The following is a 15,026-nucleotide window of genomic DNA, read 5'->3' as shown; positions in this document are numbered from 1 at the left end:
ATAAGATCTCCCCCACGACGCATCACTTTTACGACTATTAGCACAGGACCTCTCGTTTGAGGTATGTCTTTGTATATTCATGCATGAAAATATGATGAGACATGCTGGCGTTCGTGTAATTGTTTAAAGCTCGTCATGGCTGAAGGGAACTTCATCGTCAAAGCTCGCTCCACCTGGTCCGCCGGCTCCATAGAGCTTAGCAGAGATGGGCTTTGAAAGAGTCAGTCAAGCGTCATATGCTGAAGGATTGACTTACTCCAACAATTGCCTGCAACTCGGACAACTGATCCTCAAAGTCCTCAGCCTCAGCTTGTTGGTTCTCCTCGAGCCACTCGGTCTTCTCCTTGATCGCCGCAAGGACAGTCTTCTTGTCCTCATCAGAGATCTTGCCCCCCATGCCCTCGGGATCGTTCACTTGAGATTTGAGGGAGAAGACAAAGTCTGCCGGCGAGTCAGAATAAGATGCAGTGGCAGATGCAGCACTACTCACTTTGGAGGGCATTGACCGCCTCAATACGTTTTCGCATAGCAGCATCCTCATCCGCGAATTCCTCGGCCTCCTGGACCATACGCTCAATGTCTTCTGGACTCAGTCGTCGCTCATCATTGGTGATGGTGATCGACTTGGATTTGCCGGTGCCCTTGTCCAAGGCGGAGACCTTCAGAATACCATTGGCTACAGAACTCTGTCAGCAGATGGCAAACGTAAGAGATAATAGACATACTGTCAATCTCAAAGGTGACTTCGATTTGAGGAACACCACGAGGAGCGGGAGGGATGTCGGTCAGGTCAAATTCTCCAAGTAGGTTGTTGTCCTTAGTCATGGATCGTTCTCCTTCAAAGACTTGGATCCTAACGGTTGGCTGATTGTCGACGGCAGTGGAGAAGATCTGCGACTTTTTCGTGGGGACGACCGAGTTACGCCCAATGAGTTTGGTCATGACACCTCCAGTGGTCTCAATACCTGCGACGACATGAGGATTTGCGACGTCAACGAATGCCATACAACCCACCCATTGTCAAGGGGCACACATCAATAAGAAGGACGCCAGAGCTGCCCTCTTCACCGGACAAAATACCTCCTTGAACGGCGGCTCCGTATGCAACAGCTTCATCGGGGTTGATACCCTTGGAGGGCTCCTTGCCGTTGAAGTACTCTTTCAATAATTGCTGAACCTTAGGAATACGAGTGGAACCTCCAACCAAAACGATCTGCGCATGTCAGCGGAGCCTCTCATATTCTCCAAAGTACTCACGTCGTCGATCTCGTCCTTCTTGACACCGGCGTCCTTGAGAACTTGCTCGACAGGCTTCATGGTCTTTCGGAAAAGATCCATATTGAGCTCTTCAAACTTAGCCCGGGTAAGGGTCTACAAGCTATGTGAGCAATACGAACAAGATTTGGAGCAGACGTACCTCTGAGAAGTCGTTACCGCCCTCAAAAGATTCGATTTCTATCTTGGTGCTCATTTGCGAGGACAAGGTTCGCTTCGCCTTTTCAACTTCACGCCTCAGCTTGCCCATTGCCCTCAAATTCTTGGTGACATCGACATCAGTCTTTCGCTTGTATTGCTTGACAAGGTAGTCGATAACTCGGTTGTCGAAATCTTCACCTCCAAGATGGGTGTCTCCTGCGGTGGCCAAAACTTCGAAGACTCCGTCCTCGATGGACAGAAGGGACACATCGAAGGTACCACCTCCCAAGTCGTAGACGATGATCTGAGATTCGGCCTTTCCAGTCCTGTCCAGTCCATAGGCTGGGAAACAGTGAGCGAAGTCTTGAAAATGATACTCAGATGACTCACCGATGGCAGCAGCGGTGGGCTCGTTGACGATTCGGAGGACAGTCAGTCCCGCAATTGTTCCAGCGTCTCTGGTCGCGGATCGTTGAGCGTCGTTGAAGTCTATGTGGATCAGGACGAGAGTACCTTTTTGGAGGTTGGGCAACTCACAGGCAGGCACAGTGACGACTGCGTGGGTGACTTTGTGACCCAGGTAAGCCTCAGCGGTCTCCTTCATCTTTGTCAAGACCATGGCGGAGATTTCTTCAGGAGTCTGGCGTAGAATGTCAGCTGTGTATCAGAACGAAAGTCTTTGCGTACGAAGTCCTTGGTGCTGCCTCGGCTCTCGACCTCAATCATTGGTTTTCCGCTCTTGTTCCTCAGCTTGAAAGGGAAGTGCTTAGCATCCCTCTGAACGTCTGAGTCGTCGTAGGTTCGTCCAATGAGACGTTTAGCGTCAAAGACAGTATTTTCAGGGTTCTGAGCTGCTTGATTCTTCGCAGCGTCCCCAATCAATCGTTCCTCTTCCGTGAATGCCACCCAGGATGGAGTGATACGGTTTCCTTGGTCGTTGGCGATGATTTCAACCTTCCCTCCACGTTGAACACTGATGCAGATAGTCAGTGGAATGTTTAACTTGCAGAGTTGCTGTGGAGATTACTCACGCGACACATGAGTAAGTGGTTCCAAGATCGATTCCAATGACAGTTCCATAGTCCGGCTTGTCATCCTGAGCTTTGACCTGGCTACCTACCGGCAGGAAGCACAAGATGGCCACAAAGACCAGCGCAAAGAGGGTAATTTTGGACATGAGGGAGCTCGACGCTCGTCGCCGAGCTGGCATCCCGATACGTGATCTACTCATTATGAATGTAGTCTATACCTTGAGGAGAAAGACCGCTCCACCAACTAAGGTATGGATTGTTAGGGATGGTATAAAAATCCCACCCAGGTGTAGACGTGGAGGGGCGTGTTGACCTGGAAAGTTCGGCTCCACGTCGACGGAAGCAAAATTGCCACGTCACCAGATCTATGTCACGTGTTGCTTCTTCAGCCAGATGCAGTACGCGCAGCTGCAGCAGCTGCAATTGGGCCTCGAGCCACTGTATGGTTGCCTTATTCGTCTGGCCGTCGGACTGCTGAGGCAACATGCATTCCACCCTACAGCGCTTGAATCATATCAGCTCGACAGCCACAACCTATGTGCTCATACTCCTTTCCCTCATTTCCATTACATCCTACCTCACACTGCCTCCTGTCGCTCCTGGCAAGCTAGAGATCAGGGATTTGATAGTGTAAGTTGAAGTCAGTCGACCTTCAAATTGACTTCGTAACCAAGGCAGAGAGGCCGTCTGAGACGTTGGGGAGCAAAGGAGGAGGACTTGGCGTCGCTCAGATTCGACCTGAAGACCGACCTCGAGCCGCTGTTGAATTCCTATAACACGAAACAATTATTCCTCTATCTGACCGCGTCGTATACCGACAGTCTGGATGCTCAGGATCATGAAGTAGTCTTGTGGGATCGCATCATCACTCGCGGAGATATTCGTGATCTGCGATCCGTGAACAAGTCCAAGAGCTCAAAGTCAAAGTCAACCAAAAGCAAACGAAGCAGAGCTGGAAGAGGACGGGTCTGGGTCGAGGAGGGGAAGAACAAGTACACATGGAAGATGCCTTCTGGATCGTTCAAGTGAGTATGCCTCCTCATCTCTGGTACCGTGACTGAGTTCAGCACAGAGGCGTACAAAACGCAAATTTGACTGTCTATTATTCTCTTATGCCGTACGTCGGATTGCTGAGTTCTGGGGTAGCTGCGACTGCTACTAGCGCCATACATGTTCCAAATGTGGCCTAGAAAGATGGCAAATGCAGAGAGTATTTTCATCAACCAGATTGGCGGGACAAATGTGGCCTGCCACGCTGAGCCCAGAAATGGTGGTGGTATTGAAGATTTACAGCTCAGTTATATTCAAGTATCGATCAGCAGCTTGTCGTATCATGGTCCTGGCCACCTCGGCCACTCTGCAGACCGGGGACCAAGCCAAAGCAACTGTGGTCTGTGGAACATGATGGTATGGCCATCAGGATGTTTGGATACCATGAATTATGCTGTACAGAGGCTAATACGGAAATCAACTGATAATGAAATAATCAACCCCCCCCCCCTTCGCTTCTCTGTATTTTTCGCCATGTTGACCGATCGATTGCCAAGAGACAGGGCCGCGATCACGCCAGCACACACGGCAGAAAAATGATTTCATTATTCATCTATCCAGTTTTTTGAGTACATACCATCCATCACCTGAATTGACTAGCGACCATGGGGGTGGCTACTACAGATGAGATGGACCTGTTGGAGATATCAGACAAGGATCTTCACATTGCTCTTGCAGCGATCACTATCGAAGCGTCATCGTCCGCCTCGCACTTCTCGAATTGGGCTCGCACGTTTCACTGCCATCCTGAACGCGTGTTGGTCCCGCACAACATATTGCAATGTCGACAGATATTGGAGCTTGCTAGGCGAGAGGGAAAGAGTGTTCATCCAGTCGGTGTCGGGCACTCGCCATCCGATCTGGCTTGTACCAACGGCTGGCTCGTCAAGATGGGCGGGCTGAAAGGTGCGGTCAGGGTGAGTTATCATCAGCAGCACTTTGGGAGTTTGTCATGCATGCAGCGCTGATCCTGGATCAGATTGACGCCAAGAAGCAAACCGCAGTCTTTCGTGCTGGCACTGTACTGCATGATGTCCACGCCATCCTCTCAAAGTCTGAACCTCCCTTGGCTGTACCCAATATCGGATCGATATCTGATCAAACCATTGGCGGCCTAATCTCGACCGCTTCGCATGGCTCTGGAGTGAATTATCCCGTTCTTTCCAAGCATGCGCGGTCCATCACGATGGCGTTACCTCTTCCAGGTGCACCGGTGGTCAAGGTGTCTGCAGACGAGGATCCTGCCTTGTTCAAAGCCAGTTTGTGTGGACTCGGAGCGACAGGAATGATGCTGGAAGTCGAGATTGAGGTGGAACCCGCTTTCAGGCTGAAGGAGGTCAAGACTCCTCACACTGTCGACCACTTCTTTGCCCATTTCGACTCGATCAGAAGAAGCGCAGAGCACGTGAGAGCCTGGTGGTACCCTGATGGTCAAGGCATCGTTGTTGGCAGGGCCAATCGCACATATGAGGTGAGCTTGCCCAAATCGACCCGATACTAACCGGTTCATAGCCGGCTCGGCCAGCCTCATCCGTCCTCGACTTCATCCTCGGATATCACGTCACTCAGTTCTTCCTCCTCATCGCCCGTTTCCTGCCTTTCCTGACGCCTTGGGTCGGGCGTTGGGCTTGGTGGCTTTCCAAAGGTGAATCGGTCGTGGTGGACGATGGGTACAAAGTGCTCAATTTCGATTGCTTGGTGAGTCGGACCCATCATCGCTCGATCACGCGCTGATCCACGCAGTTCCCCCAATATGCTCTGGAATGGGCCGTCCCATCCGAAAACGCTGTACAGTGTATGTCCGAACTCCGATCATGGCTGCAGGAGGAGGCGGAAAGGAGGAACGGCATCCGCGTCCACTTCCCAATCGAGATACGCTGGTCTTGCGCCGATGATATCTGGCTCAGTCCCAGTGTGGATCGCGATACCACTTGGATCGGCGTTGTCACGTACAGGTGAGCCATCAACAGGACGGCAAATCCTGACTTTCCAGACCGTATGGTCTGCCCGTCCCCTACCGACAGTTCCAGAAACGATTTTCGTCTATCTGTGCGGACCACGGCGGTCGTCCTCACTGGGCAAAACAGCACAGCCTGGAACCAAAATCTATCGAGAATCTTTATCCTAATTTTTCCCAGTATTTACAGGTCTTGAACAGGGTCGATCCTCAGGGGATCTTGCGTAGCGAGTACGTCAAAAGGCATATAGAAGGTGTGCCCATCAGTGGTCGCATGTTCAAGAAGCGATCCTAGAACTATAGAGACTAGATGCAAAACGGGGTTATGTACGTTGAAGGACATGGTCGTCGTGATGATACAATAATCATGTGCAGTCTTCGTCACAGTACAGATCTAATCACTGAGCTCGGCAAGCGTTGGTTTGGATTTGCCTTTGCGGCGCTTTACTGTCTCAAATCTCCCGCTCCACGGCTCTTCATCGGCGTCCTGCCTTTTCGTTGAGGTAGATCTCGCTATGCCTGGAGCCCGAAACGCGGACTTGCTGATTTTCCCCAATTCGTTGGCCTTCGTCTTCTTTGCCAGTTCCGGATTCGTTTGAAGCAGCTTATGTAGCATGTCAGCCTCATAGTAAGCGAGCTTGCCATACCTGCAATCCAATTTCGAAGATGCGCCTTTCTTGAGGGGAATCTTTAAAAGCTTCGTTATGGACATGCGCTGGAATCGTCAGTCTGAATTTCATCGTGTTGCAGCTCACAATGGACGCCAAGCCTCTTCAGCATGCTATCCTCCTCCACCCGGGCTGAGTTTAATTCAGTCGGCGCATTGATACGAACTTACGATCATGCGACTCCTCGCCCAAAACATTGGCCAACACCGCTTTCTTCTCCTGCCGTTCTCGAGCCGTCTGGGCCGCTTTGCGTAGATCACGAGCACGCCGAGCATTTCTCATCTGTGAGCCTCCGTCATCATCTTCAAGCTTCATACTTCAGCCTGATCCCGTTACAGTGTGAGGGGATACCCACTTCGCTTTCTTCAAGTTCATCCTCTTCCTCGTATCTGGTCTCGACCATATCTTGTACGAACTGATCTTCGGCCAACATGACTCGCTCGAGCTGTTGCATCAGTCTCGACATCAGGCACGACACATACGTTCCCTTTCATGAACCCGCGAGGATCAAATTTGAAGATATTATGGGTGCCAAAGAGTTCCCCTTGGTCTGCCTTGCCACGAGCGCCGTCGTAGCCTTGGTGAATGCGCCTTTCAAAGGTGCCCTCATTCAGTTGCCGAGCGCGTTGCTGCTTGTGGACTGCTTCCATCAGCTCGGTATCGCATGTAGCTAGCTGACCTTGTCTCTCGTACATTAACTCCTCCAGCGTTCCAAGACCAATCAAGCGATAAACATCTCTGTCATCGGTGTTATGGAATGCTAAAGATGGCCGATATACTCACACAGTGCGCTTCTGACCTATTCGGAATGCTCGGTCCATCGCTTGCAAGTCATTTGCAGGATCTTGCAGACTTTCAGTATGAAGTCGCGTCGTAACATGACTCACTCCACGCGGGGTCGAAGATCACGACCTTGTTGGCCTTTCACTCAGGTCGACATAGGGGGAAGCGCCTTTACTCTTGCTTCACTCACTGCAGTCAGGTTGAGACCCACGCCACCGGCCATCGTGCTGATGAGCAGAATATACAAGTCCTGCTTAGGATCCTGAAAGCGATCGACCATGTCCATCCGTGTGTTGGTATCCACTTCGCCTGTGAGGATATCGAATGAGTAGCTCACTGAAGGTGTCAAGGCAAAGTCTAAGCGGCCGGGCTCACAAGATGTCGAGATAAATTCAGCGACCATCTTGAGAAGCCGAACAGAGTTAGAGAAGATCAGGACTACAGAGGCAGATTTAGCATCCTTGTGATTTCGTCGGCGATATCCTTCCCACCCTTGTTATCCGCATCCTCTTCGCGCCATTCTCGAAGCATCGTGGACAAAAGCTGGCACAGTCAGGAGTGAGGATCAAGTCAAACAAGGTTGCTTACCGGCCATTTGCCACAATTTGACGGATCCCTACGTAACAGTAGTCACGTCAACTTACGCCTTCCTCAATGGTTCTTCACCCAACTTACAATGCAGCGGCTATAGCACTGTGTTGTCGCGGATTGTAGTCCACGCCCATCTGATTTCGCGATGAGCGCGATCCCCTAAAATTAGATATTGGGCGTGACTCACACAGATTCTGAAAAGCCCCTTGTTCACATCACGCTATATGATCTTAGCATAGGAGACAATACAGACGCACTGAACTGGACGCATCGTCTTTGGCTTCAAGATGATCAGCATCCGCCTCCTCGACCTTCCATACCTTGATACAAGAGCGCTAGATGCTAGAGTGTTTAACCACAGGTACGTGGCCCCTCAGCTTACATTTGATACCTTGACGAGGGCGTTGATGCTGCCGGAGAGTCATTATTGGTCCACCTGCAGATTTTCACTCACTACTTCAGTATCAGGAACTTGACCGGCTCGTCGGCAGCGTTGGCAGGATGACAGCAGTGCATGCGCCTGGTCGAGATCCGATCAACATACCAATCACACCACGATACGTACGCCAAGTCTGAGCCACAGCCACACGGATCATTTCGTCGGAGAATGAATTGCACATCTGCCTCTGCTCAGCAGCTGTCCGAAGATCAAAGAGATCCATGAGTTTATCTCACCATCCGAAGCGATCAACTCCTTGTATGCGACGACCTGATTGTCCCCAAGGGGACAGAAAACAACCAGGTCCTTTTTGATGGGTAACTGTTATGATAAGCAGATTTCAGACACGAGCATCATCCACCTCATTTGCAATCAAACGCTTGTCCCTCCGTAGATAGAATCTGGGGAGCACTTTCGTCACCATGATGCCCAATCGTTGCTAGGGATAGATGTCAATTTTGCGAATAAATCTGCAGAGCAAGCCACTGACAATAGCTTCGACAACCTCTTTGGCCGTCCCCTCTCGCCTGTGTCCCATTTTGATGGGATTGACCGCAAATTCGCGCCATTCTCTAATGGTACCGGCATTTCCCCGTTGAACCTAGCCTTTCAGCCAGCTGTGGACCGCTGAAGATTGCTCACAAAATCGAGGACGCTCCACATTTCGTCGATCCTGTTCTGGATCAACGTCCCTGTGAGGGCAAAGCACTGGGCATGTTGTATCTTTTTCAGGGCCAGAGACACGGCCGCGCGAGGTTCCTTCAACCGGTGAGCTTCATCGGCAATGACCACCCTAGGACGGATTCAGAATTGGCCTACGAGCCTCAGATTCACTGACGAGATGGGCATTGCCTTGATGGTTTCGATGTGAATTCTGGCGGTCTCGTACGATATCAGGACTGGAGATGAGCGACATGCGAGTGGTCATTACCTACCAATATCCAGATAGCCTCGTAGGAAGGAGCTCTGTGTGTCTTTCCAATTATCACTTAGCCACGATGCCGTTTCAAAGAAGCCCCACTGAGATACACGTCAGGGCATTCTTGTTGTGGGCTCGATACACGCACGGTGTCTAGTTCCCGTTGCCACTGCGTCGATGTAAGCACGATCTGAGAATTGTATACCCACATTTTTGAGCAGAAATTTGGGACACACAATCATCGCTGTGGGCCAGAATTTTGGGGGTATATCTCGACCTCCTCGCCTGATGAGCGATTTACGACGACGATAATCATCCACGGTGCCGCTCTTCCGCATGATAGCAGACAGCTTGACACCGTTAGCACGTTTGACTCAGATACGAAGCTGAATGACTTGCAAAGGCAATTACTTGAATGGTTTTACCAAGACTGACGTACAGTCAGATGTGAGAAGTCTTCTGTCCACTTACCCCATGTCATCGCCCAAGATGGCTCCAGTGCCTTGACGGTACTTCCGGAACAAGAATTCTGCACCCTGACGTTGGTATACTTTAAGATATCTGTTGATAGAAGCCGGAACCTGGATGTCTGGTTCTGCGGAATCGAGAATCAAGGGATGATCCAAGCTGGGATCGAAGGGCATGCGGAACGATGGTCTAGACTCAGGAACGACATTCGGCCTAGGTATAGCCTGAGGCTGACTCTGAGTGCTTGTGTCTAATTTGGAAAAGCTCGTCAGAGATCGGCAGGGAGATGTGCCCGGCTCACCAGCGAACATCTCGTCCTCAGAGTAGCATCCGTCTTCCTGATCCAGAGCATGAGTTTCGTTGAGGGTGTTGGCTTCTAAGGCAGAAACACTTGATGCTCCGACAATCTGATCCATATCGGGGACGATAACTATCTCGTCCTCATAATCATAGTCCTGACCGGTTTCCTCGTCATCCACTTCGGATCCAGGCTGATTCCGCTCAGTGGACCCAGAAAATGGAGGGGTGGCCTCGGCTACGGGACTTTGTACAGAGAAAGACTCAGTGATGTTCTCTGTGACGCTGCAGATGCGCGTTGGTGACTCGATCAGGGGCTCTTCAGGGTCCAGAGCTATCCAGAAGCTTTTTCAACGAGTCGTCTAACCTTTACCTACCGGCCATCCTTTCCAGCGGATTAAAGGGCAATAAGACCTCTGCATAGAGTCAGATCGATATGATATCCCGCACTGATCATAATTGAAAGGTGAGACTGTCTGCTGACCACTCACGTCCTTCATACTGCAGTTCTCTATTGTTGTCACGTTTCCTGTGTCTTGGTTCCAGATCAGAGCTAGACTCAAGATCGCTACTGTTGGCATCCTGCCAGTAGGAGGACCTGGGATCTTCAGTCTTGCGCTTGCGTGGAGCTCGTTGCTTTGATTTTGTACCCAGGTTCTTCTCCGACTGCAGGCGATTATATTCGTCTGTGTCCCGCAATACCTCTTCCTCAAAATCATCGCCCTCAACTGAACCGGAGATGTCAGCCGTGAGCGTCAGTGAAGTGCGTTGAGGTATGGGCGACTGACGAGGATCTCTGGCGGAAACTAAATTCAGTCTTCCCGGCTTTGGCATCTTTGATCTGACTACATGTTCTGTGGAGATGCGAGAAATGTCATTCCAACCTGAAACATGGGATTCCAAAACGGCGACCGACACCGCGTTTAACCGGTCAACTCAACTTTCCCACGATCGACTCTCCTCCGAAACGAGCTCACTTTCGGGTTTCAGATGGGACATTCTGAATGGTGAGTTAGTTAGCCTTGACTGTTGAGAGGAGGATGGACATCTTCAGCAGACTACCGCTCCTCCCTCGTCGGATCGTCCAATCTTATCTTCAAGATGTGTCTCCGCAGCAGAGAAGATTGTTCTCGTCGACATGCACCGTCGCCGAGTCTTCGAAGAAGTATTCGGCCACCCTGCTATTGCCCAAAACTGAAATGCCTACGAGACACAAGAAGCCTGTAGTTGAAGAGCAAAGGCTGCGAGCCAAGACTACAACACGTCTATACGCCTGGCAGGTGAATCATAGCTTTGATCTGTGCTCGTTGAAATCAATTCACTTCTATAATCTCAGAACGAGCATCGATCAGGGCCTCTCTTTGTTCTGCACGACGGCCCCCCTTATGCGAATGGTAACCTTCACATGGGTGTGTCACTCGTGCATAGAGCCTGCGGGGAGCTTACTGGATCTAGGTCATGCTCTGAACAAGGTCCTGAAGGACTTTATAAATCGCTACAAACTCCTGCGTGGCCATCGCATACAGCAAGTCAAGTGATTCAGGGGCCGCGACTGACGTTGATGCAGCTTCGTACCAGGCTGGGACTGTCATGGATTGCCGATCGAGCAGAAAGCTCTGTCGAAGCTGACAGTGAGCGGTCGAATGCGATCAGCGGACTGACAATGGAAGAAAAAGCATACAGAACTTGATCCCATCGAAATCCGGAGGATAGCCAAGGCGGAGGCTCTTGAAGCTATCGTGACGCAGAAGCAAGAATTCCTAGACTTGGGAATAATGGCCGATTGGGATTCTGATTCAAACACATACCGGTCTCTTGGTGAGCTGCTGGTCAGTGAACGAAAGCTGATGGACAAAGATCATGACTTCGAAATGAGAGAGCTCAAGCTTTTCGAGCGCATGGTTGAGAGACGTAGGAGCAGGGCATCGATGGAGGCTCACGACTATCTAGGCCTTGTTGCTTATCGCAAGCGTCCGACATATTTTTCTCCGGCATCGCGAACTGCACTGGCCGAATCAGAATTGACCTATCGTGAAGATCATCAGTCAAGGTCAATCTATGTGGCATTTGAGGCGGATACCAGCCAGCCTTCTCCTGGTCTCAAAGCGGCTTTAAGCGAGGTCCAGTCAAAGACGGGAGGGGACCCAACTTTGAAACTCGTGATATGGACGACAACGCCATGGAGTTTGCCCGGGAATGCCGTAAGTCTGGTCACATCGAGCGCAGAATCGCCTGACCCTCCTCGAAGGGAGTTGCCATCAATAAAGACGCAATATACGAGGTCGTATCGAGAAGCGATGGGCAAGCTTTGGTGATCATGCAGGACCGAAGACCCCATCTTGAGGAGATTTTGGGACCGTGTAGAGTGCTCGCCACCATACGAGGTAAGCTCCACCGCTTCTGATCGAGTTTGACCATTTCAGGGGAGGATCTGATCGGAACGCCTTATTATCATCCATTTCACGGTCGTAACTCCTCCGAGAGGGCACCAGTCGTGTTCCACTCGGACAATGTCAGCAGTAGCTCTGGTACCGGTCTAGTTCACTCTGCACCTGCCCATGGACACGATGACTACACCGATTTTCAGGCACTGGGTCTGCTCCCAGATGTACTGCGTTCACCAATAGATGACAGCGGATGCTTCACGGCGGAGGTTGGACAGTGGTCGCAGAGCGATGTGGCAGGATCATTAATCGGTGAACCCGTTCTTGGCAAAGGTACAGCGCTCATGATCGACTTGTTGGGGCGAGATGGATGGCTTTTGGCCGAAGCAAAGCACAAGCACAAGTATCCTTATGACTGGAAGTCTCACACCCCGGTCATAGTCCGGTGAGTCGAGCTATTGAATACTCACTCACGGACAGTGCCACATCTCAGTGGTTTGTCTCACTGGAAAGCCTTCGGAGCTTGGCGATAGACGCGCTGGATAAGATAGCATTCCATCCGGCTCAATGTGAGAATGAAGATAAATCGAGGGCTGACATGCCAAGCGCGACAACGTCTGGAATCCTTCTTGCAAAGCCGAGCTGAATGGTGCATCTCACGACAGAGGAGCTGGGGTGTACCTATCCCAGTTCTGTTCGATTCGGATGATCGGCCAATCTTAGACAGAGCCAGTCTCTCCCACAACATCTCGGTGCTCAAAGAGAAAGGTGCTGATCATTGGTGGTCTGGTCCCATCCGAGATTTTGCTGGAAACCAAACTGGCGCGCATAGGAGTATGGATACGCTCGATGTGTGGTTCGACAGCGGCTCGACATGGACCTTGTTGAACGAGCTCGATCGTGGGGTTTTCACTGCCGACGTCTGCCTTGAAGGTTCAGATCAGCATCGAGGCTGGTTCCAATCTCAGTTGTTCACATTGCTTGCCCAGGGTGAAGGTCGTCTGCCTTATAAGTCGCTCATCACCCATGGTTTCATCCTTGACGAGAAGGGCTCGAAAATGAGCAAATCAGCGGGCAATGGCTTATCGCCTTCAGACATTGTACACGGGGTCGAGGTGGGGTAATGCGCAATTGGCAATCACTCACGATGCCAACAGAATAAAGCAGGTTATGGTGCCGACGCACTGCGGCTCTGGGCTGCTTCTGTCGATTACCAGCGAGACGTGACGTTAGGCCAATCAAGCCTGACCCAGGCTGCGGAGACATTGAGACGACTGCGCAGCGTTTCACGCTTCCTTGTCGGTGTCACTGGGCCCTACTCAAAATCGTCTAGCGAAACTGCTTCCAAGTTCCTGGTGAGTTATCCAGAGGGTCTCTGGGCGCTGATGGAAGCTGGATCGCTACATACTCGATGAACTCGCTTCCGTTGAGCGAGAGGTGGCGGCAGCATACGAGAGCTTCGCATTCAACCGAGGTAGGTCTAAGCGTTCGTACACAAGGGCTCAGACATTCGCAGCTTTGAATGCTATTACAACTTTCTGTGCATCGACGACGTCGACACTCTATTTCGATGTGATAAAGGACATTCTGTACTGCAACGCTGTTCACGATCCAAGGCGCGCTGCGGCGTTGCAGGTCTGCCGACAAGTGAGGCTCGGGCCATGACCAACACTCATGATCAGGTACTGCAGACCACCTTGAAAATGATGGCGCCACTGGTCCCCCATCTCGCTGAGGAAGTACACGAAGCCTGGACAGGAGGCTCGTGTTCAGTCTTCGAGGAGGTATGGACGCCTCGGGTGAGTTGTGTGGCCATCGGAATATCTTGCTTAGAACTCAGACGACATCTGACGAGGTTGCCCGTAACCTCACTATGCCCTTGCTGCGTCTCAGACAAGCCGTCATAAACATTGGAGAAGTCGCTCGGACTGACGGGCGAGTGACTTCCATGGACCGACGCCTCGAGCTGACATTCGCGTGCAGGTCCCTTGGGCAGCTTTCCGAGGCTGATATGTGGATTACTGGGTCTGGCTCTGCCAGCCAAGCGACTATAGAGAATTGTGAGGGAGAGGCGCACACGGGGACACCGCTGATACAGCAAAGTATTGTCAAATGAGGAGATCATACCAGTCTCCCAAATCAAGCAAGGGGTCCCTCCGTCAGACAGGACGGTCGTAGCGACTACGAATCTGATCTTAGGTAAGTTACAGCACGAAGCGAGTCATGTCCTCCTCTACTTCTCTGATCACGCATACAGGCGACGATGCCGACTATGAGATCAAGTTGACACGGAGCGTACTGGTCAAATGTCCCCGTTGTTGGAAGCATCGATCGACCAGCGAAGGCCAGCTCTGTGCTCGATGTCAAGGCGTAGTAGTGATGGAGTGATCATGCCAATGCAATACAGGTCTGCATCAGGGATACAAAGCGACGGCCGGCAGGTACGCGAAAGCTGCGTGCGACACGTCATTCCTTTTTCAAACTTAATTGCCACTTTTTTGGGGGTCGATCGTCGGCATCTGATACAACGAAATCTCCTCAAGTGCCGAAGATCGACATGTCCATTACATCATTTTTATTATCATTCATGAAATCTTGACTAAGGGATTCCCACGAATGAATGATGAACATCGAGGGTATTTGGATTGATTCGGTTGGTGGCTTAATTGAAAGACGGGGGGCGGTATTCACATCATCATCATCGTCGTCATCATCACCCTATAACAACCTGCCCCCATCGCCGCCACCCGTCGTCTTTGCGCCGATAGACTCCCAGACTTTCCGACTGACCGACTCCACACAGTCACCGTGGCATGCGGAGAGAGAAACGGACACTCAAAAAAAAGGGTTTGTACACATCATCAGTTCCTGTTTTTCAATGTCTCTTTGCCTCTCGCCCTCCGCCTCTCCCCACCGCGATTGTCGTGCATGCAATGCATTCCTCGAGCGCACTCGTATGGCCCGATGATCACCGCGGTGTATGGGCCCTGGGTCCCCCCCCGACCCTTTCGGCCCCTTCTCCG

General features: G+C 51.3%; 5 protein-coding genes across 5 annotated transcripts; 3 read left to right on the top strand and 2 right to left on the bottom strand.

Moving 5' to 3' along the window:
• Positions 1-66: 66 nt before the first annotated feature.
• On the bottom strand, positions 67-2,753 carry BD324DRAFT_625261 (heat shock protein 70 family). Its single transcript, XM_022015781.1, has 11 exons — positions 2,448-2,753; positions 2,104-2,389; positions 1,954-2,056; positions 1,807-1,905; positions 1,418-1,758; positions 1,258-1,371; positions 1,015-1,213; positions 726-965; positions 491-676; positions 257-441; positions 67-210 (listed from the first exon to the last, which is right to left on the bottom strand). Exons 1-11 carry the CDS (start codon positions 2,645-2,647, stop codon positions 124-126), a joined length of 2,040 nt encoding a protein of 679 aa, XP_021871248.1. The 5' UTR covers positions 2,648-2,753; the 3' UTR covers positions 67-123.
• A 125-nt stretch (positions 2,754-2,878) lies between these two features.
• On the top strand, positions 2,879-3,931 carry BD324DRAFT_625257 (putative signal peptidase). Its single transcript, XM_022015780.1, has 3 exons — positions 2,879-3,077; positions 3,122-3,472; positions 3,520-3,931. Exons 1-3 carry the CDS (start codon positions 2,932-2,934, stop codon positions 3,635-3,637), a joined length of 615 nt encoding a protein of 204 aa, XP_021871247.1. The 5' UTR covers positions 2,879-2,931; the 3' UTR covers positions 3,638-3,931.
• Positions 3,932-3,981: 50 nt separating this feature from the next.
• On the top strand, positions 3,982-5,794 carry BD324DRAFT_625254 (D-arabinono-1,4-lactone oxidase). Its single transcript, XM_022015779.1, has 5 exons — positions 3,982-4,414; positions 4,477-4,968; positions 5,010-5,195; positions 5,241-5,452; positions 5,491-5,794. The coding sequence occupies exons 1-5, from the start codon at positions 4,103-4,105 to the stop codon at positions 5,747-5,749; spliced, it is 1,461 nt and encodes a 486-aa protein (XP_021871246.1). The 5' UTR covers positions 3,982-4,102; the 3' UTR covers positions 5,750-5,794.
• BD324DRAFT_625243 (P-loop containing nucleoside triphosphate hydrolase protein) lies at positions 5,795-10,503 on the bottom strand. The gene is made up of 34 exons (XM_022015778.1): positions 10,408-10,503; positions 10,111-10,347; positions 9,997-10,035; positions 9,624-9,953; positions 9,326-9,572; positions 9,254-9,284; positions 9,064-9,204; positions 9,003-9,023; positions 8,871-8,955; positions 8,774-8,834; positions 8,578-8,728; positions 8,426-8,536; positions 8,297-8,374; positions 8,172-8,256; positions 8,062-8,116; positions 7,951-8,016; positions 7,879-7,906; positions 7,817-7,838; positions 7,754-7,776; positions 7,684-7,716; positions 7,581-7,630; positions 7,494-7,521; positions 7,397-7,448; positions 7,281-7,343; positions 7,096-7,241; positions 7,010-7,043; positions 6,906-6,966; positions 6,802-6,860; positions 6,605-6,762; positions 6,478-6,567; positions 6,293-6,431; positions 6,210-6,254; positions 6,102-6,169; positions 5,795-6,058 (listed from the first exon to the last, which is right to left on the bottom strand). The coding sequence occupies exons 1-34, from the start codon at positions 10,451-10,453 to the stop codon at positions 5,849-5,851; spliced, it is 3,093 nt and encodes a 1,030-aa protein (XP_021871245.1). The 5' UTR covers positions 10,454-10,503; the 3' UTR covers positions 5,795-5,848.
• Positions 10,504-10,630: 127 nt separating this feature from the next.
• BD324DRAFT_625206 (tRNA synthetases class I-domain-containing protein) lies at positions 10,631-14,615 on the top strand. The gene is made up of 19 exons (XM_022015777.1): positions 10,631-10,899; positions 10,956-11,028; positions 11,075-11,144; positions 11,187-11,250; positions 11,290-11,437; positions 11,477-11,530; positions 11,570-11,820; positions 11,868-12,003; positions 12,043-12,448; positions 12,484-12,572; positions 12,610-13,118; positions 13,161-13,358; positions 13,396-13,477; positions 13,520-13,650; positions 13,686-13,802; positions 13,844-13,938; positions 13,987-14,063; positions 14,107-14,202; positions 14,261-14,615. Exons 1-19 carry the CDS (start codon positions 10,660-10,662, stop codon positions 14,389-14,391), a joined length of 2,967 nt encoding a protein of 988 aa, XP_021871244.1. The 5' UTR covers positions 10,631-10,659; the 3' UTR covers positions 14,392-14,615.
• Positions 14,616-15,026: the final 411 nt, after the last annotated feature.

The sequence above is a fragment of the Kockovaella imperatae genome (genome assembly GCF_002102565.1).
Source record: "Kockovaella imperatae strain NRRL Y-17943 chromosome Unknown BD324scaffold_6, whole genome shotgun sequence".
Classification (NCBI taxonomy): domain Eukaryota; kingdom Fungi; phylum Basidiomycota; class Tremellomycetes; order Tremellales; family Cuniculitremaceae; genus Kockovaella; species Kockovaella imperatae.
The sequence above is the reverse complement of the archived record's forward strand: the minus strand, read 5'-3'. Positions and strand labels throughout refer to the sequence as shown.